Here is a 21,111-nt window from a genome sequence, read left to right on the forward strand (position 1 = left end):
AGTTCAGAGATACAGACACATAATCGCAAGATTTCCCATATTACACAGCAGTAAGATGGCTAAGGTGTGAGAAAGTTCTGAGCAGAGTATTTAAGTTAAGAAAGGAAATAATTTACTTCCTGGATAGTAAAGGCAAGCCACATAGCCATTAATTACTCACGAAGAGTGGGTATATAAATTTGCCTCTGTTGCAGACATAACAAGTCATTTTAATTTTCTGAACCTAAAACTATAATAGAGGGAAATCTAGTTTCTGATCTATACACCTTCCTTAATTAGAACACGTACAGTTCAACAACTTGACGCACTTTCAGCAGTGCAAGGTCTTCATGGCTGAAGCAACAGCTGATTGTCCCGCATCATTTGCATGCGAGATCATCAAAGACCTTCATCTGCAGTTTCAGCAGTGGTTTTCTGACTTGGATTCAAATGTAGAAGTTAGTGAGATTGTTTCAAAACCCATTTGAAGCAAATGTGGACAGTTGCCAAGAGGAACTATGGCTGGAGGTCATTGAATTGCAAGCAAATGACCTTCTTATAGACAAGTTCACAGAAGAGCGGGTGTGTTTTTATAAGGAAGACTTTCCTAATAAAAAAAAAGAACTTTTCAAATTTTGGAACAACATACCTGTGTGACAAACATTTTCAAGAATGAAATACGTGAAGAACCATTTAAGGCTAAACTTGGACCTCGAGTGTGTTGTCGGTCCCCGACAGTGTTTCTTTCAGATTTTTTTCTCTGGGGGGGGGGCTTGAAATTTGTATATATTTCTATATAAATTATATTTCATGGGGGGGAGCGGTAGGAGATGCCTAGAAGAAACTGGGCCCCAAACTGATATTTAATAGGTAATGCGGCCCTCGGGCTAAAAAGTTTGGAGACCCCTGCTCTGTGGCATTGAACCTTGCCTAATCCACTTCCGGAAGTAAACAGCGATTGGTTAAACTGACTGTAGCGCTTTGATTCAAGTGCGTCTCTAGCAGCCCATTTTTCTCTTAATGCATCCTAAATCTAAATCTATTTTGTTTTAAAATGGCTTTTCCGAGAGCCCGCATCAAAAGGTTTAACGAGACTAGTGGTAAGACAATAATTGCCTCTACTAAATACTAGTATGTAGATATAGATCTAGATCTATCCTAGATCTAGATTCTACCTGCCTCTGTGTGTCTTTGAGTATTTCCACTATCACTATATAGTACTTTGACTTACACTTTAGTTAGACTTTAGTCACATTCACATGATTGTAGTTTGTAGTCATAGTGGTCGTCCATAAATGACGTCACACTCGTAGGGAGGAAAGGGGGGGTCGGTAATTGCGTGAAGAGTGGGGGGGGGGGGGGGGGGGTTCAGATGGTGCGAGTCACACTTTTGCTTTATAGAAGTAAGTAAAGTTACTAAACTATAACTATTGAGTAGATAAGAAATGTTAGAAAACGAATTTTAGACGTTATTTAGTTAGCATATTAGAAAACAGTTTTAATAAATTATAATAGGAATTGATTAAAATACTCTATTTTGACATATTTCAGACAAGATTTTGGAAAAATATCGATGTTTAAACAAAAATTCAACTGCAATTTTGAGGGGGGGGGGTTGTAGGCTGAGGTGTGACGTCATTTTAGGGGAGGGTCTGGCTTTTTGTGACGACTTTATGACGGAGGGGAGGGGGGGAGTTAAAAATCGTCAAAAAAAGCGTGACGTCATTTATGGATGACCCTATAGTAACTAGCTAGTCAGACTAGTATCTTGTCTTGTACTATTATTTCCTAGATTCTAGATCTATTTACGGATGATTATAGATACCGATAATATCATTATAGATACCGGTGTCCGATAATAGACTCTTTCCATAAAATAGGTGTGTTGGGTTGTTAGTTGTAATGTTAGTAGTAGGCCTATTATTGTAATCTCAACTAATTTTAGGGTTAGAAGTTTAGGGTTAGGCGTATGTAGGACCAGGGTTAGGGTTAGGGACAGGGTTAGCATTGACATTAGCCAGCCATGTGTGTATTATTTAGTTAACTACCAGTAACATAACATCCCTTTTTTAAAGAAGATTCCATTATCGGACACCGGTGGTGTTAAATTTCTCGTGTCAATTCTTAAACAATTTGGTTATAGATCTAATTTCTAATTGTTAAAAAAAGGCTAACCCTAAATTTGAACATGGGTCTGTATAGCCATGCCCCTCTTTTTCCACTATTCTGACCCAACTTACAGTTAGTTTTAGTTACACATTACCAGAATCACAAGTTAAATATTTTATTCATTCTGACTGTTGGTTGTTGTGACATGTTTGTGATCTCTAGCTAGAACACAGTAAATTTAGTTCTCTACATTTCTTTTCAGATAACACTCCGGGGGTTGGGGCCTACAATTTAGCTGTGGAGCAGCATGGCCAGTTGAAAGGTTGTTTTTTCTTATTGAGGTTGGGTACACACAAGACAAAAAAATCACATTTTTACCCCTCCATACATTAATATTACACTTTCCTCCTACACCGTTGCTCTACCCTATTTTTGTCTACAACAAACTGATACCATTCAGGGAGAGGGGGTGTTTTAAAAAAACAACTGTATATTTAAATGCCTACAGATTTTGATTTTATTACATTCAAAATTTTGAAATAGAGTGCCACATGAGCACAAATAGCTGTTATTTAGGGGATATCACAACACTGACCCTATTTTTCATTCTACATATGCCAAACATTGATTATTATTGCATTACAGAATATGTTTTACAATATATGTTATGTAGGTCAAGAACAATACTAAATTTATTATATGCAGTGTCATTTTGTTTAGTTTGAAAACTGAAGTATATAATAGATGAAATTATAAAATATAATAATTTTTTATTTTTAGATCTTGATCGAACCAGGTCGCTAACCAGACTAGATCATACAAGTAAACATTTTAGAGATAAAGGTTAGTTTTCAACTGAAATATGTGATTAAATTATTTCCTTTAAATTATGCCTGTTGAATTTATATATAACTTTTTTTTTATGTTAAAAAGGTTACATTTTAAATCTGATGATTTTCATAAGCTTGATCCTGCTGAGTGAAAGGATCTAACCTTTTTTTTAAATCTCTTTTTCCCCCAACTGTATTTTTTTTTAGTTCATTAAATTTTAATATTTATTTACTATTACATGTCGTAGGGCTTGTCGCATCAGCCAAAGGTGAGCTTCCCAAACATGTTGAAGAACTTCACAAAAAGCTAAAATGTGCTGAAGAAAAAGTGATTGACTTAGAAATTTTGAAAATAGGGGCAGATAAAGGTAGGGAAATGTTACAGAAAGAATGTGATTTGATGCTGGCAAAACTCAAAAAGTTACAGGCTGACATCAAGGAACTTGAAAGTGAAAAGGCAAACCTAATCAGTGCTAAAGTCCTGCTGGAGAAAGACCTTAGGGCATTAGAACATGATAAGGATGAGCTAACTGTTGAGAAAAATAATTTGTCAGCTAAACTAAAACTGGTAGAAGTTGATATTTGCAACTTAAAGCAAGAAGTCATGACATCAAGAATGAGTTTACAGGCACTAGAGCTGTCCAAACAAGCACTTGAGAAGGAAATGGCTTCAATTGAAGAAGAAAAGTTAACACTATTAAAGGAGAAAGACCAACTGACACATGCACTGGATGAAGCAAAATCTCTATCCGAACCATTACAGATTAAAGTTAGTGTTTTAGAAAAAGAATTAGAAGTTGTGAAACAGGAATTAGGAAAAGTCAATGATGAAAAGTTCAACATAGTTTCAAATCTCCAGCAGACATCATTGATGCTTGATGAGAGTCAGCTTGAGGTGTCCACACTTCAAGAGAGAGTTGAATGCTTAAATAACAGTAATCAAATTTTAGAGATAGGCTTAAAAAATATTCAGTCTGAAAAAGATGAGTTAGTGAGTCAGCGAGATGGCTTGATTTTAAACTTGAATTCATTAACCTTTAGTGTAAAGGAACTGGAGCAGAAAGTCAATTGTGTTGAAGATGCCAAGAGAATCTGTGAGTGTGAACTTGAAAGGTTAAAAAGTGAGATTTACAGTTTAAAGGAAACAAATAAAAAATATGAAAATTTGTTTGAAGAGAAGGAAACACTCCTGTTGAAGCACATTGAAACAATTAAACATTTGGAAACAAATATTACTGAACTATCACAAAAAGCATCTAATTTAGAAAATCTGAAAGAAGAAAGAGAGAATGAATTAAAATCACTCAGGCTTGAATTAGATGTGAAAATTGTGTTGATAAATGAACTCACTCAAAAAGAAGAAGTGTTAGAAAAACTTCTGGCAGCTGAGCAAGAACTGCGAGGAGAAAATCTACAACTGTTAGATAGAGTGCAAGTTTTAGAAAATGAAAACCTCCATTTTGAGATAAGGCAACAAGAACTTTACAATGAGAAGATGCAGTTGCAAGAAGAATGTTCAACAGTTGAGGATGGCTTAAGATGTGAAATATCAGCACTGTTGGAAAAGATCAGTCTGTTAGAAATTTATAAAGAAAAATTAGAATCAAAATTAGAGGAATTTAACATTGAAAAGACTAATCTTCTTCAAATTCATTTAAATTCAGAAAATACTTTAAAATCTTTAAATTCTGAGTTGCTCAATAAAGTAGACACTTTGGAAAATACATTAACTGTGTTTCAGATAAGGCAGCAAGAGCTTTGTAATGAAAAAGAGCTCTTAGTAGAAAAACATTTAGCTATTGAAGCTGACTTGAAGGTAGAAAATAAAACATTAAAAGAGAGGGCAGCATGCCTTGAAGAACAAACTAATGAGTTAAAATTAGAACAAGAAAAGCTTTTTTCTGAAAAACATATTTTGCTGGAAAAAACTTTAACTGTTGAAACTGAATTAAAAACTGAAAATAGAGAATTGGCGAAAAAGATTCAGGAATTGGTGAAAGAAAGACTAGTTTTCCAAGAGCTTAATTTTGAGAAAATTCGGGAACTTGAAAATTGCTTAGCTATTGAAAAAAAAATGCAATGTGAAAATGCTGAATTGTTGGAGAGAGTCCAGTCACTGGAGAAGCACAACACAGAGTTTGAAGCAAAGCAGCTGGAGCTTTACAATGAGAAGGTTGCATTTCTTGAGAGTGAGAAGGCTAGATTTCGCACTGAACAGCAAGAGATTTATAAGAAAGAACTGGCATATTTCAAAGCCCAGCAGAATAAAATTTTTGAGGAGCAGGTACAACAGCTAGAAGATTCTAAGAATCACTTCAGGCTTCAACAAGAAGAAATGTACTTAAGTAGGCTCTCTTCAGCAAGGAAGGAATTTGAAGAAGACATCAAGAACCAAAAAGAAAATTTTGATAAATTACTGCATCAAATGTTAGCTGAAAAGAAAGAATTTGAAGCAGAAGTCCAGCAGAAGTATGAGTTGAAGTTTAATGAAATGAAAGAAAAGGAAATTCAGCTTCTTGAACGGGAAAAGAAAGAATTTGAAGCAGAAGTCCAACAGAAGTATGAGTTGAAGCTTAAGGAAATGGAAGAAAAGAAACTGGAGCTTCTTGAACAAGAAAAGAAAGAATTTGAAGAAAAGATTTTTGAATTGAAGCAACACACAGATGAATCTTACAAAAAATATGAGAAAATTATTGGAGATCTGGAACTAGAAAAATCCAAAGTCAATGACATCAGGAAGAGTGATCAAGCTAAAGCTATAAATGAACTGCAAAGATTAGAGAAAGAAATAAAGTTGAAAGATGCTAAAATTACTGATATAGAAGAGAAACAGTTGAAGTTGACATTGGACAATGAAAAACTCCTCGACATGTCTAATATTTTACAAGATCAAATAAAAAGGTAAGTTGATTTAAAAATGTATTTAAACATTTTGTTTTAAGAATCATCACTATATTTTTCTGTGAACAGTTTGTTAAATCACTGTACACCCACAAATTCAGCATATGAAAATTTGTATATGGCTTTTGACTCATAGCTTCTCACTTTACTGCAACTGCTTTTTCTAATACCTGTTAGATGTACCTGGCAGCTTCTTTAGCCACAGTGTGACATGTCTGATTTCAGAATTTATTTCTGAGAGTATTTTTACAATTCTTCCTATTAAGGTACAGTTTATTCTGTATTTTTTTATAGTTAATCAAAGCAATCACTAGTGACTATTGTATCCACAGTGTTACAGCAGAGTTTGACAAGTATAAAGAGGAAAAAGAAACTCAGTTTCAGGAACTAGTAGAGATTGAAGAAAGAAATAAAGAATGTCTCAATACCATCATCACTGAAATGTCGGACAAGATACAGCAGATGGAAGAGGATAGTGCCATGCTATTAACTTCAGAATCAGAAAAGTATGTGATGCCCTATTTTCACTTTTTTTTTTACATTATCAAATATAAAACATATTCATTTTAAAATACTCCACTTTTATGATATGTATGTTCGCTTAATTCATCTTTTTGATAATATTTTCCTCTTTACAACCTAATGTTATACAGTTAAAGTTTTTTCTCCTTATTAGCTGGAGGTTGAAGTTTGAAGAATTAGAAAAAAAGATGGAACCGTTTAAGGAGATTTTGGACAGTTATGAGTTGGAACGCAAGCTTATACAAGGTAAAGAAGTAGAAGATGCTGGAATGTTTACATGATTAAAGTCTGTCAGCTTTTTTATTCCTTACATTGTCCAGAACATATAATTCGTTTTATACAGAATAACAATAGTTACAACTTTTTTTTTTTAGATTCCCAGTAATGGATTATTTTAAAATCAGTTTTGTTTTATAGAAATTTAAGGAAAAATTGTTCATTTTAAAAACTGAATCTTTTTGTCATTAAAATTTGCTTTATCTTTTAATAGATAGAGACAAGTACACAAATGAACAGATTGAAAAATTGACTAAAGAAGCAATTAAGAATATGGGCCACCAAAATCACAAGCAAAAAGTGAAATATGTTGACAATCTGAAACAAGAAAACATCTCTCTCCACAAAGTGAGTATCATCATCATTATCTGCTACATGTTATATTTCAAAATAGTTTTGTAAACTAATTTAAAATTGCTATTTTACTTGTAGAAATTTCGTGAAGCACAAGAAGAGCTGTACAGACAGAATGCTCTGGTGAAAAAGTATAAAGAAAAACTGGATAAGTTTGAATGTTCCAAAGAGCAAGGCTTTAAAACTCCAGCTAAGCCTAAGGTTCCACTAAAGGAAGGTAAGATTTAAGGTTTTAAAAAACAATTTAGAAAATTAATTTAGATTTAGGCCTATAGGATTGTCTATATATTAAAAAAAATTTAACCTTGTTTTCAGGAAACAGATAGAAGTCCATCGCAGTGCCCTATGTTTAAGTTTGTTATTGCCAACCTTAAATTATTGTATGCCATTCTGTTGAGTTTTATCTTGTTTTGAAATATGCCATTGTTACACATTGCCTTTTAAAATGTCTACTTGATAATCTTATCTGTTATGTCATCTTTAACATATCTTTTCTCAACTAAGATAATTATAAATATGTCATTTTATATTATTTTAACATGTAAGTCTTGCCATTTTTATTGTAAAACTGCCATCCATTTGTTTTGAGCTTAAGTGGCTTAAAAAGTTTTTTTACGTAAACAGCATTTGAGATGTTCAATGAAGAAATAACCATTGTAGGCCTTTTTTTTTTACTTTTAAGATATTATTTTACCCTTAACATGTCTAAGCAACTTAACTTTCTAGGTTAACTATATAACAAAAATGCAGGTATGTAATCCAAATGTTGTATTATCAGATGTACATTTTCTTGAGGAAATAATTTCATTTTACTGTACTTTTTAAAGAATGGCATTTCATTTATTTTGGTAGTTAAGCAGTTCAATAATAATTTTTATTCTGACCTCTTATACAATTAACTGTATTGTTGTTTTATTGTAAGTTAAAAATGCTGAGAGATATTTTATATTTATTCTTGTAAATCATTGTATTTTCAAATATTTATTTCAATAAATGGATTTTTAAATAGATCATGCTTGTTAATTTATTTCAAATTCAAAGTGTGCCCCACTTCATAGTGTAAAAAAGAACTTTCTTACCACACAACACAAAACTTATTCCTTGGCTGCTTACTAAATACTATACAGCAGGGCATGGCCACTGGGGAGAATTAGGGCTATCTAGGGTATCCAGTTTTCTGTAATTGAAACATTTTCTTAAATTTTACTATTAGTTTTGTAGAAAACTGCAGATACACCAAAGTATTCTATCACTATACTTTTTATACATCTGGATATATTTATTAATTATACATGACGGAACTCAAATTATGTTCAGAATTTATTTACAATAAAATATGTACAATTTTGCATTACAATTTATAATTCTGAAAATGTTAACTTTTGGAGGATTAACTACACTAATAACCCTCCACCATCTAAAAGCTTAGAATATAGCTATCTCAAACCTAAAAATATGTATTAGAAGCAAAAAGTGTTAGCAACTCTTTGCTTCCCTCACATTTCAGAATACTACTTCAAATGCTGCATCTGTTACTCAAAGAAAATAATTTTAAAAAAAAACAATTTAATAAAAGTAGCCTACCTAAAATGAGGCAAATAGAATACATAAAATTTTATCAAAACTGGAATATATTTGAGCATGTAAAAGGAATGCAATTACTGTAAGTTCAAAATATACCTGGACCTAGATTTTTCGCTTTACCAGTTTTCGTTGCCAATGCACCATTTAAAGATGATGGGGAAAAATTGCTTATCATGGAAATTTATTGAATGACTAAGATAAATGATACACTTTACAAGGATTTATTTTAAAAAAATAGAGTAATAAAACAACCTAAATTAGGCTAAAGTCAATGTTGGGGTTTTACCATTAAATTTATTAAAATCTTGATGGGAAAACAATTTTTTTTACTTGTGTTCTGTTATTTGCAAGGTTGTGATTACAAAATATTAGCAATTAACAACCTGACTTATAATGTTTTCCAAGTTATAAAATTTAATAAACATTCTGTTACAAATATATGAAAAGTGCAATTTTAGTCAACAAAATTCATTAAGACATTTTTACAATTCAAAAATTCATATACCATAAACATTTACTCAAAATGCACAATTGTATTTTTATCCAAAATCATTCTATATTTTTACAATGATCAAATGAGTTTAAGTAATACATTTGTTACATGACAATATTTGCTTTTTTATTATTAATTCTGAACTCTAAAATTTAAGTGAATTAAATGCAATTCCTGCTCAACTTGAATTGTTAGACTGACAGAAGTTACAATAATCTGATTACCAATTTATGTACAATTCTAAAACATTTGTTGAACACCTAATGAATAATGAATACTTTTTAATTTAAGCATTCCTATTTCTTTATAATAATTAATTGTAGAGGCATATTCAAACAACATAGAAAACATAAATCAATGCAGAAAAACAAACATTTAAAAAGACATTTAAAACAAAAGTTATGTTTTCAAGGTCACTTTCCTCATTCATTATTTAAAACATAAGTATATCCATTAACATAAGATTTATTTATAAATATTAAATTACTGCATTTGTGTTACTTAATAATGTTCTCTTTCTCCGTTTTCTACCCTGACTTGTGTTGATATCAGCGTCTTCAGAGTCTTCTCCGGAGCGCCGCTTTAAAAAGCTAGGTGACACCTTGACCACATCCTCATCACTGTCTTTCGCAACAGCTTTGACTGGGGCTTTCTTGGAATTTTTAAGTCTTAGTTTGCCCCTGGTTGCTTTAGGTTGCATTTCCTCTTCATCATTAAACACTGCATTTTCTTGAGAACTGTTACTGTCACTTTCCTCTTTCTTGCTACCAGATCTAGTGGGACGTTTTGGCACCACAGCAGGAGGTGGCGGCAGAGTTTCCTGCACCTCGTCTACAACAAATGTACTGTTCAGTGTAGAACTTGTGGATTCCAACTAAAATGTAGGGGAAAGTTTAAGTTAATACAAATTTTTTTAAAATGTAACTATGCTTCTTTTGTGTATAAGGTAATAATTACTGCATTAAAAAATTATTATTATAGAGCACATACTACCCTATATACAAAAGAAACTAAAGATACCTTTGGCTTAGGATTTAAGAAAGGTGATGAGTGGGAGTCTAAGTCTGGCATAAGTCTGAATGTCTTGTTTTGGTACATCATGCTTGTCATTTTCTAAAAAAAAAATAGATAAGACAATGAAGCATAAAACACTAGCAACTTTACAGGCCATCTTTTCAAGAAGCAAATGATGCTTGGAAGACCTACACTTTTTAAATATTTTTTTTACCTGCTTCATTGTTTCACATTCTTTATCCTTTTCCTTCAACTGCTCTTCAATTGCATTGAACCTTTCAAGTTTTGCTTCCTGAAGTTATAGATTGGAATCAACATTTATACTTCATTAACATTATTAGTTTACTTATTGATTTATGTGCTCATAAAAATAATGTGAAATTTAACTTTGTAAATAAAATAAATATTTTACCAAAATTCGAATCTTTTCTTTGGTCTTTGCATCTGCTGCTTTACCAGGGCCTGGACGTGTGCCTTGATCAGCATTTAATAGGAAAAGAGTCTGTGAAAATAAACATTTTAGTTGTTATAGAAATATAACTGAGCTTGCTTTTTTAATTTATAATTGTACTTCAATTAATATTTCATATTCATGGTAAAATAATTGACAGTAGTTACCTTTTCCTCATATTCTTTTCGTAGCAAATCTATTTCACGTTCATATTTACTTTTTAGTCTGCTCATTTCACTTTTGAGTTCTTTTACAGCCTCTTCTTCTTCCTTTTCTTTGTCTTGTACATTTCTCAACTCACCACTAGCCTTTACACTGTCTGCCTTGGCATTTATTGCCTTAAAAAAAAATTTCAATTTGCACAATATAGGCTTACATTTTATGAATTTTATTTTATTAGTCCAGCTTGTTACAATTCTAGTTGTAGAACTGCTCTCAGATGACTTAAAATGTATTTTTAAAATGGATAAACCTACTTGTTCTAGAAGAAATTTCAGTGCACATTTAGCTTCATTCATAGTGTGAAGACTTTGCCAGGTTGACTTTCCTTTAGATTCTTTAAATAGAAAGTTAGTTCAAGTTTTGGTTTTATTGTTTTTTATTATATTGCAAGTACAAATGAGATTGAAATGAAGTTAATACATCTTCAGCAAATGCATAGATTAATCACAAGCTATATCATTTATCTACAAAATAGTGATGCAGCTTAAAGCAGGGATGTGACCAGACCAGGAAAAAAAATTAGGAAATTTTCTTAGGATAATAACTCAATATGTTTTATCTACTTTTTATCGCGGTTAAGCAGCTTCATACTGTTACTGTACTAATTAATTGTTTAATGAAGTTAATATTTTAAATACAAGAAGTTTATGTTACTCTAAAATAACATTGAAAGTCTTGTCTAATTGCAATTTAATGTTTACCTTATAAACAACTTTTTAAAAATTACAATGTAACAAAAGTAGCAATTAAGTTTTATTTTACCATTAAGCTAATTTAAACTGTACTAATCTAGTGTAGATTCTAGATGTACTCCTGTTTTCAATTTTTAAATAGGGCCTAATGCCTAATATATATTCTTTTAAAGATTGGATTGGTAAAAATATGTGTCTTCAACTGTATAGACCCTAGATTAAAATTAGTTACAATTTGAAAGTTTTAGGTTCATGTGATGGAAAAATGAAATAGACCAGGTTAGCTAAAATTAGAAAGGGTCTGGCGTGTGAACCAAAGTTAATCATAATGATAACCAAGCCACATCGATATTTATGTTTTTTTGGAATAGCTGTAAATTGTTAGGGGTCATCCACGTTTTTTTTTTACGATATTTACCTCCCCTCTCTCCTACAAAAGCCAAACTCCCCCACAGTCTGAACGTATTTTTTCTTCCACAAACAAGACACGGTCGTAGTCACGTTGAGTTTAGTAAAAAAAATTTAATCGGTAGGCCTACACAGCATACGTATTGCGGGAACAGCTATTTGAAATTGACTGTGACGTCATTTTTTTTCCCCACAAGCAGTACCGAAAACGTACTTGGGGTCAAGGTGAGGTCACAAGAGCCACCGTTGCTACGAGGTGGGGCGGGTTAGTCTAGTCCTCATAGTCACCTTTTGCAAGGATTTCAATATTAATTTGAGATTGCGAAATAAAATAGAATCAGAGAGAAACTCTAGATTTAGGCGGGTTAAAATACCGATAGGTAAATTAGGCTATATCGATAGCTAGATTACCAGGCTTAAGAGATGTAAGTTTTAATTGAATAACTGCATTATTTTAGATTACCTTTTTCGTGTATTTGATAAATAGTTAACTGAAAATATCAGCGGAAAAATTTGGACTAAAAAAGTGTGCTTTGAAAAATTCGAAAGTCCGCCGAAATTCCGAATCTTAACCTACATTTAATCTTGATCTAGCACCGTCAGACCTAGCGCAATCAACCAATCGAAAAGAAAAGCGCATATTCGCGTGTCCGTTTGACCTCAGTACAGTAGTTGTCGATTTAAATTTAAATACGAATAAGCGGAATGAGCATGTCGGCCCTTTCCGTAGAAGACATTTCCGTTTTTTTCCCCTAATTTTTAAACCTTCGTAAAAAACCGACAAAAATTGAAACTCTGCGGAAAAATTCGGCGAAAATTAAATCAGCGGAGGAAAATCGCAACTGAAACGGAAAAATCGGATTTCCGCTAAAATTCGGAAAAGTCACATCCCTGTTAAAGGAATCTGGTACAAATTTCTTACCTTGGTCAGCATCTACAATTTTCTGTTGAAGCTCTTGGATGTGTGCATTTCTAAAATAAAAATGGATAAAAGCAAAATTTATTTATTTATTAAAAAAATAGGAAGCTAAAATTTTATCACTATTCTATGCACATCAAAACTATTAACAAAATAGTTCATTTTATTAACCTAGAAAGTAGCCAGTTACTATATTTAATTGCCAGAAAAAGTGAAAACATTTGAGAACTGAAATTTCATACACTCACTGGCATGTGTTTCAATCCATTTTCATTTATTTTGATTAATAGTAAATTGTAAGAAAATTTTTACTTATAGTTTGACAAAAGTGGTTTATTTTCCTAAATGGTACTTTTGGTGAAAACATGCTAAAGTTCATCTAGTGAACTGTTGGAATTTAGTGGCAAAATAAGTGATTTTAAGAAGAAAAAAATTTAAAATTAAAAAAAAAAGAAGCCTGGTGATTGGGTAAAAGAGAGTAAGTTGATTGCTTTAAACAAAATAAATGCCTTTTTCTTATGAAAAATATAGTCATTGTTAATTAAAACCTTACTATTCCTGACTAATAACGTATGTTTAAAATTAGTTGGATAATTTGTAAAAAAAAAAGTTATTAATTATTTTAAAGTAATTATTTTGAATTAAACTAATGCATTACCATGGTTCTTTTTAAAAAGTCAATAACAAAAATGTTTAAAGTTATGTTGTAGAAAATGTTAATAAAAGGTTAATTAAATTCAACATGCAAAAAAAAAAAGGATGCCGTTCTACTAAATAGGGGGTGATACATATTAAAAATAATTAAAAATGAAGTAACAGGATCAAAATAATGTTATCCAAGTCTTACATTAATTCAATATCAAGCTCAATGGATGTCATTTGCTTTTTGATTTCCCTTTCTTCAAAGCTAATTTCTTCTTTATCTCCATTCTCCCCAAGCCAAGAGAATTTCTGCAACAATTTACAATTACACTTTTACAAATTAAATCATATGCAACATATTACAAATAATGTTCTAAAAAATAAAATGCAGGAAAAGAATTTTATTTGAAAGTTAAAATAAAATGAAGGGGCAAATTACCTTGGAAATTGGACCATCTTCAAGCTGGTCTTGCAGATGCTGGAGTGTCTCAGTCAAGTTTTTCCTGTCTTGCATTAGCTGATTGAGATGATACTGTGCTTCACGAATACTAACTTTCACCTCTAGTTCATGACTCAGCCATTTCTGTTTGCATCATACAGAGAAAATATATAGATGACCTCATGCATCAATGTTATCCATAAATATATTTTTTTTAAATGTGTACTCACCCTTACTCTGTTACCAATACTTGTCGAGTCATATTTTTCTAGTTTACCAGTCCTCTCTGACTCAACTTCTTTTTGTTTTGCCAGAGCTTCACGCAGTCTCTTATTAGCAGCAATAGCCTGATGAAAACATTCAATTACAATTGCTTTTAAACTAGTAGCTATTTCATTGTTGATTCTATAAAACTTTCAATACTTTACAAAGTAATATAAGAAATTGGGTAGTAAAAAACAAACCTCAGCTGTTTTTCTCTTTTGGACAGACTGTTGTTTCTCAAAGTCTTTTTTCATTCTCTGGACTTCAAACTCACGTTTACGATCCTGTAAACATAAAAGTTTTTGAAAACTGGTGGCTATAAAAATATCTTTTTAAGCGGATTCATTAAATAAAATTTTTCTTATAGTACCTTCTGTTGCAGCTGCATCACCTCCTTATCTTTCTCTTTCTTCCATTTCTGGAAATTGGAAGTTTCTTCTTTCATTTGTTTCACTAGCTTTACACGCTGATGTTTTAAAGCCTAGAAAGAACAATTTTCACATACAAATATCAAACACAATTTTGTTTACAAGCAGAATTTTTTTTTTCATATAGCTTTACAAATGATGATACTAGTAAAAAAAAAGCCAGACAACTCATTTAAAAAAAATTTTGCTGGTGAAACTCTAGAAATCCATTCGACACTGCATTGCCTTAACTGCAATGCAAGAATACTAACAAGAGCCCAAATTTTATATCATTATTAAAATCATTTTAAATACCTGTATTTCAACATTCAGCCTAGACACCTGCTTGTCAGTGGTCTCTTTCATTTTCACAACCTTACTTTGTTCTGTAATCTTCTTTTTAAGGACCCCCATTTGCTGCTCTAACTCTTTTAACCTTTGTCTTCTCTGTTCTGCAACTCTGCAAAACACAGGCAATATAAACAGTCTCAGTCATACAACAATCATAATTTCAACATCCTAAAGTACAAGCATTTTAATTAATGAGAAAGAATTAGCAGTTTTTAATGATCCATGTTAAAACAACCAAAGTATAAGTACTTGTTGGCATTAGCATTCACTTGAGCATCATGAAGTGTCATTGTCAGCTCATTTCTTTCTCTTTCTAACTGCTCTGTTTTAGCTTTCCATTCTTGCACCATTTCTTCATACTGTCGCCGCATTGCCTCAATCTGCTCATCAGCTTTGTTCATTTTTTCTGCCAAGGCTTGTTTATTGATCAGGATTCTATTGATTTCATTTAATTCTCTGTGAAGTTCTGCTTGTCTCAATGCATGTTTCTGAGTTATGGCCCTAGAGTCTGGTGTGGACATGAGCTCTTCAGTTCTTTGATTTTCCTAGAGTCACAGAGTTTTGAACATTAGAGTTTAAAACATGTAATGTATAAACAAGCAAACAGTGTTAACATTAATAGAGAGCAGTATACATACCTCATCACTTGCTGAATCATTTTCTTTATTTTCTTCTTCATCCTCCATTTCAACCTGAATAGAACAAAAATTGTTTTCAGGTTTTTAATTCATTAGATACGATACCTCAAAAGTTAGACAACAGATGTAAATTAATAGATTATAGGAATGTATACCTCTGCCTCATCTGAATAATTTTTGACAGACTGTGTGAGTTTCTGTAATTTTTCCAGCTCTGCTTTGGCTAGAGGGTTGTTTTCCACATCAATACTTGAGCTCAATAAATCTAGGTCTATTCTGTAATGTAAAAATTAACATTCTTACCACAGACTAGCAATCTACTGGGCAGGTGAAGTAGAGTTCATGTTTACTACACACAGGTTAAAACATGTTTAAAAAAAATCACTGATATTCCAACAGTTATAATAATTCAATACTTACCCCACATAATCTTTAACTTGATTAATTCTGAGCTTCAGTCGCTCATTGCTAGACTCAAGTTTCATGACTTGATCCAACATCTTTGTGCTCTGCTGGACAGAATGTTGGAGTTCTCTGGTCAGTTGGAAATTTTCAGATTCTAAATCTTTGATGCGTGAATTCAACTTGTTTATTTCATCCACACTGTTATCTAAGGTAGTTGTAACTGTACTGCACATACTTGTGCTTGTGCTGTGAATAAATATTTTTCCATAAACATACATGATAAATTTTTCCAATGTATAAAGTCTTACATTTTATTATAATAATGATATAGTTTAAGAGCGAGCCTTCAAGTACATAAAAATATTTTGTTTTGTTTTCTATACCTTAAAATTAACTAGATATTCTAATAATGAAACTTCTGTTTCTATTTATGAAATATTCTGACTGATGGTTACTCCAATTCTTGATAAAAAATTTCTTACTCTGATTTTATAGTACAAAGGCTTAGTCCGCCTTGCAATAGCTGACCTTGCAACTGTTGAACCTAGTTAAAAAAAATTAAATAAGTAGCAATCATTTAAAACAAATTTACTCTAATTTAGTTATAAAAAAAAACTTAAAGACATACTCAAACAAAAACAAGAAATGCAATGTCTGTGAAATCTTTCACCAAACTAATAAAATAAAGAAATATATATGGGTGTACCAGTGTTTTTAGCCTCATTATTTCTGCGGCTTGTGGATCTCTGTTAATAATGGGTTTGTTTTTAATCTTTCGGGCACGATCTGCATAACGTAAAGTATTTAACGTTTCCTCTATATTTGAGTCAGCTGGGCTAACACAGGCAATCATAAGGGTGTGACTGTTCCCTCCTAATGAATCTAAAGAAAATATTAAACATTAACTTTAAAAGATAAATATTTTAATTGACCGTATTGTTCATTAATTTTTTCAGCAATAAATCCAAATTAACCAGCAATTTCACAATTATACATTTTGAGAAGATATAAAAATGCAGCATACCTTGTAAAATACGAGTCAGTTTAGAGTCTCTGTAAGGAATGTGGCTTCTCTTGTGACCCTCCTCACCCAAGGCACTGATTACATTACCCAAGGCAAGCAGTCCTCGATTTATATTCACACCTATACAACAATTATTTAAACATTGATTATATCCAGTATGGATATTATATTAAAACACTTCACAGATCTCTGTCAATAAATCTTAATTTCAGATCAGTTGTCTTTACCTTCTTTAAACCTTTCACCTTCTGCTTGTGTTCTTTTACATCTTTCAGAGCCAGCAAGATCAACCAAATGAAACTTAACCTTGCAAAGGTCATTCCTATAATATTTTTAAAAACATTTATTCTTGTTGAAATTAAGGACAAAATATATGTAATAAGATGTGCATTTTTAATTAAAAGATGACTATTTTGTAAAAAGCTTTACATGTCCTCTTTTTTTCTTTGGTCTATGTTAAGGGTGAAGATTGCATGAGATCGACTGGATGTGTTGTTCATTGCTGTGGCTCCTGTGGTGCGACTTTGTGACCCTTCACTAAGACGCTTCATTGTCTCTTCAAAACTTCTCACTTCAACTTCTCTTAACCCATGAATCTGTGTTAATACAAAAAAGTTGTTGGCTAATTGAATCTTTTCTAAGCTCGTCAAACATATATTTATGCATACATCTTTTAAAATAGCATTCATCCAAACTTATCAGGAATAGAAAACATTAAATTTAGGGATTTGCTTCTGTGAAAAAAAAGAAAAAACTATATACCAATTGGGCTTCTTTATAAACATACTAAAATGTTGCAGCAATAAATACTGCTTTAATGGGGGTCATGTATGATTATCTAACCAAAAAACTTTTAAAAACTCACTTTGATGCCACCATTGCTTTCTTCTCGAATAGTTAACGGTTCTCTTTGAGCAGTTGGACATAGTAAATCATTCAGGTCTTCATTGTAGATCTAAGTAATCAAATGGAAGTTAATTAATGGTACAAGTTACACCCAAGACAAACATTTAAAATAAGATCAGCTGCCTCTCTTTAATGCTTAGTATCTGTCACAGCCCTTTTGTATGACTGGGTTCATGGCACAAACTAAAGGTAAATACAAACCACATTATTGGTGATTTTACAGTCTTTTATTGATATCAGATAATATAGCAGCTACACTACTAGAACCACGACTTCAGTTTCGTCATCTCCTCGCGCTCTCTCTACCTCTCTCTGCTTCCTTTCCTTAGCGCATGCGCACACCCATCCTATATTTTATATTCATATCGCCTTTTTAAGATACATACTCGAAACATACATTCATCTACATTTAACTGTTACAGTATCAATAGTTTACAAAAACAAAAACATTTTTAACTATGATTCATACCTCCATGTAAGAAACACTAACTGTAAACTCTATATTGTTTTTATCTTTAATGTGTTCAAAGATGTCTCTCAACACTCTAGGAATCACTCCCATATCATCTTCATCTCCTTCTAAAGAGGATTCATAACAGCCTCCCATGGTGAAGGTTTTCCCACTTCCCGTCTGTCCATATGCCAGAATTGTGGCATTGTAACCTAGAATTCACAATAAACAGTTTAGGAAATTTTTTAAAATCTCAAATTATGTATATATGTGTGTATGTGTATATATAAAATTTACAAAAATCAGTCAATGCCTGATACGTGCAAAGATTTTACTATTCATTGTAATGAAAATGATTAATTTTTTGATAACCAGTACCTTTAAATATACTTGCAATTAAACGTTTGCATGCTTTTGAGTATACTTCTACTTGAGGATCAGTGGGTCCAAAAGCAAAGTCATAAGTAAATGCTCTGTCTTTTCCCAACAGAACCTGTGGCTCTCCAGGAATAGTTTGTAGACAAGGTTGGCACCCTTCTTTAATTTCCTTTTCAATAAGCGGTCTGCATCTAAGTGCCACAAGAACTGGGATCGTTTTGGCCTTTTCATCAGGCATATCTGGTAAATAAAACCATGACTTAACAAATGTACAATATTTCATTATTATGTGTACTAAACAGACCATTGTAACAAAAAAATGTAAAGTTCCTCTATAGACCCAGCGATCCATTTGACAGATGAAGTAGACTTCATGTTTCTTGACCTCTGAATATAAAGGGATGGGTGGTCAGAAACTTAAGTCAGGTACCCGTTAGAGTTGAGTGGACTCAGGGACACCCTACAGTTATAGTCCATACCAAGATCCAAACTCAAGACCTTTGGGATAGCAGCCAAACACTTTACCATTTGACTACAACATCCCATACCATTGTAACATCCAGCTCCCCTAATGTTTGTGCAACTCCTCTCAATATTTTTTATGAAACAAGGACATCGTTCAATCAACTTAGGAAACAGAAGCATATAATTGCATAAAGTTTGTAAGCAATGTATAGTAGCAGTTCGTTCCCCTCTTACAGAATCATGTTACATGGTGTCGAACCAAATGAATGTGTTAATTTATAATGAGAAACACTCCCAAGTGGATTAAACAAATGCCAGGAAAAAATTATTTAATTAAGAAAATGAAGTGGTGGCTGATAAGGTAGAACCGCAGAAAAAATACAAGGGGCTGTAATGGAATCTATATGGAAAAAATATTATGGTATTAGACCTGTTTTTGTTGGTTGATTTAATAGCTTTATAAGATATAATAGTCAATAGACCTATTTTGAAAACATTTTTAGCATACATATTAGTACTAGATGATCACCAGCAAAGCAAGTTACATGGTTCTAGTTCTAGGTGTTTTTCATTAAACTGATTTTGATTAGGCTGGATCTATTTTTTTTAAAACTGCACCAAATTATGAAAGCAATAATAGTTAAGTAGGTAGACCAGTAATAATTTTAATAAAAATATTGCACTATTATTAATAGTGCAATATTTTTATTAAAATTATTACTGGTCTACCTACTTATAATCCTATTAATGGAACAGCATAGCCTAGTGGTAGAGAGCTAGGCTGCTTACCAGAAAGTATCGAGTTCAAATCCAGGTTCAATTCACTGTCAGTAAAATCAAATGTCCACCCAGCTCGACTAACGATAGGGAAAACAAAGGCAGCTGGGCATAGTGCTGACCACACTATCCTTTTATTTATAAGTTCATAATCAAACTTCATAATCATATACATTATTATACCAAAAGTTGAGACAGAGGTTTTTGAATTGAAGCAGATGATCATGAAGGTGCTACAACAGTAACACTTTGACTTAGTAACAGTGTGTGTAAAGTTAGTACTAGATCTGGAGATCTAGATAAGATTGTAGTAGGCAGAAGTATCAATATAAGACTGGATCTAGAAATCTATATCTAGAATCTATTTATTATCATCAGTATCAGTCAGGACTCAGATCATCTCATCATGCTCGCCAGTCAGTCAGGCGGCATAGAAAACTTTTTTAAAAAAATAACTTGATAGCCTAATAATACTGAAGGTATAAATCTAGATCTAATTGGCATGAACTTATTTACTTTTTATTGAACTTCACTTCTTCGATATGAAAATTAACTTGAAAACATAATCCTTTAGATTATTGCTGATTATTCAATTAAACTAGAGTCTGTGTTGATACTTAGCCACTATGATCATTCGAAAATACCGCATCCGCCACACTAAACAAAATCAACCAATGAAAAACTAAGTAACTTCAAAAGTATTCGCTCTTTTCTGTTTTCATTTATTTATTTATTTATTTTATTGTTCAGCTCGCCTATACTGATAGATCTATGTAAATTGTCATACGATAAAAATATATAACTTCTTTTTTTTTAAAATAACATATATCGATCTAAGTGCTGTTACAGATTCATAGTAAAAGTATTTATCTCATTATCCATTATTATTATGTTTTTAAAGACGATCTTGGGTATCTAAAACTAAAAATAGGACTCATTTTAAAATATTTTCCTTGGAACCCTATGTAGTGAATTCTTTGTTTGATTGTTATACTTTGCGTATAATATATAATTTAATGTAGATATATCATTGGTAAGGGAGTTGCCTGTAGATGAGAATAGCAGGAAGATAAATATAGAATTTTCTGTTAAGGACTACGACAGAGGCGTAGCGACCCTTCCCGGCGCCCGGGGACAAACTTTCTATTTGCACCCCCCCTCAAAATATTTATAATTTGTTTTTCCAACCCATTTTTGCGCCCCCTAAGGT

The 21,111-nt window shown here is 32.1% G+C and overlaps 2 protein-coding genes across 2 annotated transcripts; one reads left to right on the plus strand and one right to left on the minus strand.

Annotated features, from left to right (window-relative positions):
* The first annotated feature begins 954 nt into the window (after positions 1-954).
* LOC131937843 (hyaluronan mediated motility receptor) lies at positions 955-7,977 on the plus strand. Its single transcript, XM_059295523.1, has 9 exons — positions 955-1,079; positions 2,351-2,410; positions 2,869-2,931; positions 3,167-5,819; positions 6,152-6,325; positions 6,496-6,587; positions 6,832-6,965; positions 7,050-7,188; positions 7,287-7,977. Exons 1-9 carry the CDS (start codon positions 1,034-1,036, stop codon positions 7,295-7,297), a joined length of 3,372 nt encoding a protein of 1,123 aa, XP_059151506.1. The 5' UTR covers positions 955-1,033; the 3' UTR covers positions 7,298-7,977.
* Positions 7,978-8,264: 287 nt separating this feature from the next.
* On the minus strand, positions 8,265-20,548 carry LOC131937832 (chromosome-associated kinesin KIF4A). The gene is made up of 26 exons (XM_059295512.1): positions 20,418-20,548; positions 18,660-18,899; positions 18,300-18,493; positions 17,790-17,879; positions 17,354-17,520; positions 17,152-17,246; positions 16,925-17,044; positions 16,607-16,782; positions 16,383-16,444; positions 15,916-16,146; positions 15,651-15,771; positions 15,496-15,549; positions 15,107-15,402; positions 14,822-14,966; positions 14,470-14,580; positions 14,300-14,383; positions 14,066-14,182; positions 13,836-13,979; positions 13,602-13,705; positions 12,758-12,807; positions 10,990-11,069; positions 10,681-10,851; positions 10,475-10,564; positions 10,277-10,354; positions 10,069-10,161; positions 8,265-9,922 (listed from the first exon to the last, which is right to left on the minus strand). The coding sequence occupies exons 2-26, from the start codon at positions 18,895-18,897 to the stop codon at positions 9,527-9,529; spliced, it is 3,507 nt and encodes a 1,168-aa protein (XP_059151495.1). The 5' UTR covers positions 18,898-18,899; positions 20,418-20,548; the 3' UTR covers positions 8,265-9,526.
* Positions 20,549-21,111: the final 563 nt, after the last annotated feature.

This window comes from Physella acuta, unplaced genomic scaffold (assembly GCF_028476545.2).
Source record: "Physella acuta isolate Inbredline_101_S28 unplaced genomic scaffold, ASM2847654v3 ptg000017l, whole genome shotgun sequence".
Taxonomy (NCBI): Eukaryota; Metazoa; Mollusca; class Gastropoda; family Physidae; genus Physella; species Physella acuta.

Coding starts and splice junctions, on each gene's coding strand:
- LOC131937843 (XM_059295523.1), top strand. CDS start 1,034: ATGGCTTTTCCGAGAGCCCGCATCAAAAGGTTTAACGAGACTAGTG. Junction 2,411..2,868: donor GCAGCATGGCCAGTTGAAAG/GTTGTTTTTTCT, acceptor TTTTATTTTTAG/ATCTTGATCGAACCAGGTCG. Junction 6,966..7,049: donor AAAACATCTCTCTCCACAAA/GTGAGTATCATC, acceptor TTTTACTTGTAG/AAATTTCGTGAAGCACAAGA.
- LOC131937832 (XM_059295512.1), bottom strand. CDS start 18,897: ATGCCTGATGAAAAGGCCAAAACGATCCCAGTTCTTGTGGCACTTAGA. Junction 13,706..13,835: donor AAGATGGTCCAATTTCCAAG/GTAATTTGCCCC, acceptor AAATTGTTGCAG/AAATTCTCTTGGCTTGGGGA. Junction 10,162..10,276: donor AATGTGAAACAATGAAGCAG/GTAAAAAAAATA, acceptor TTTTTTTTTTAG/AAAATGACAAGCATGATGTA.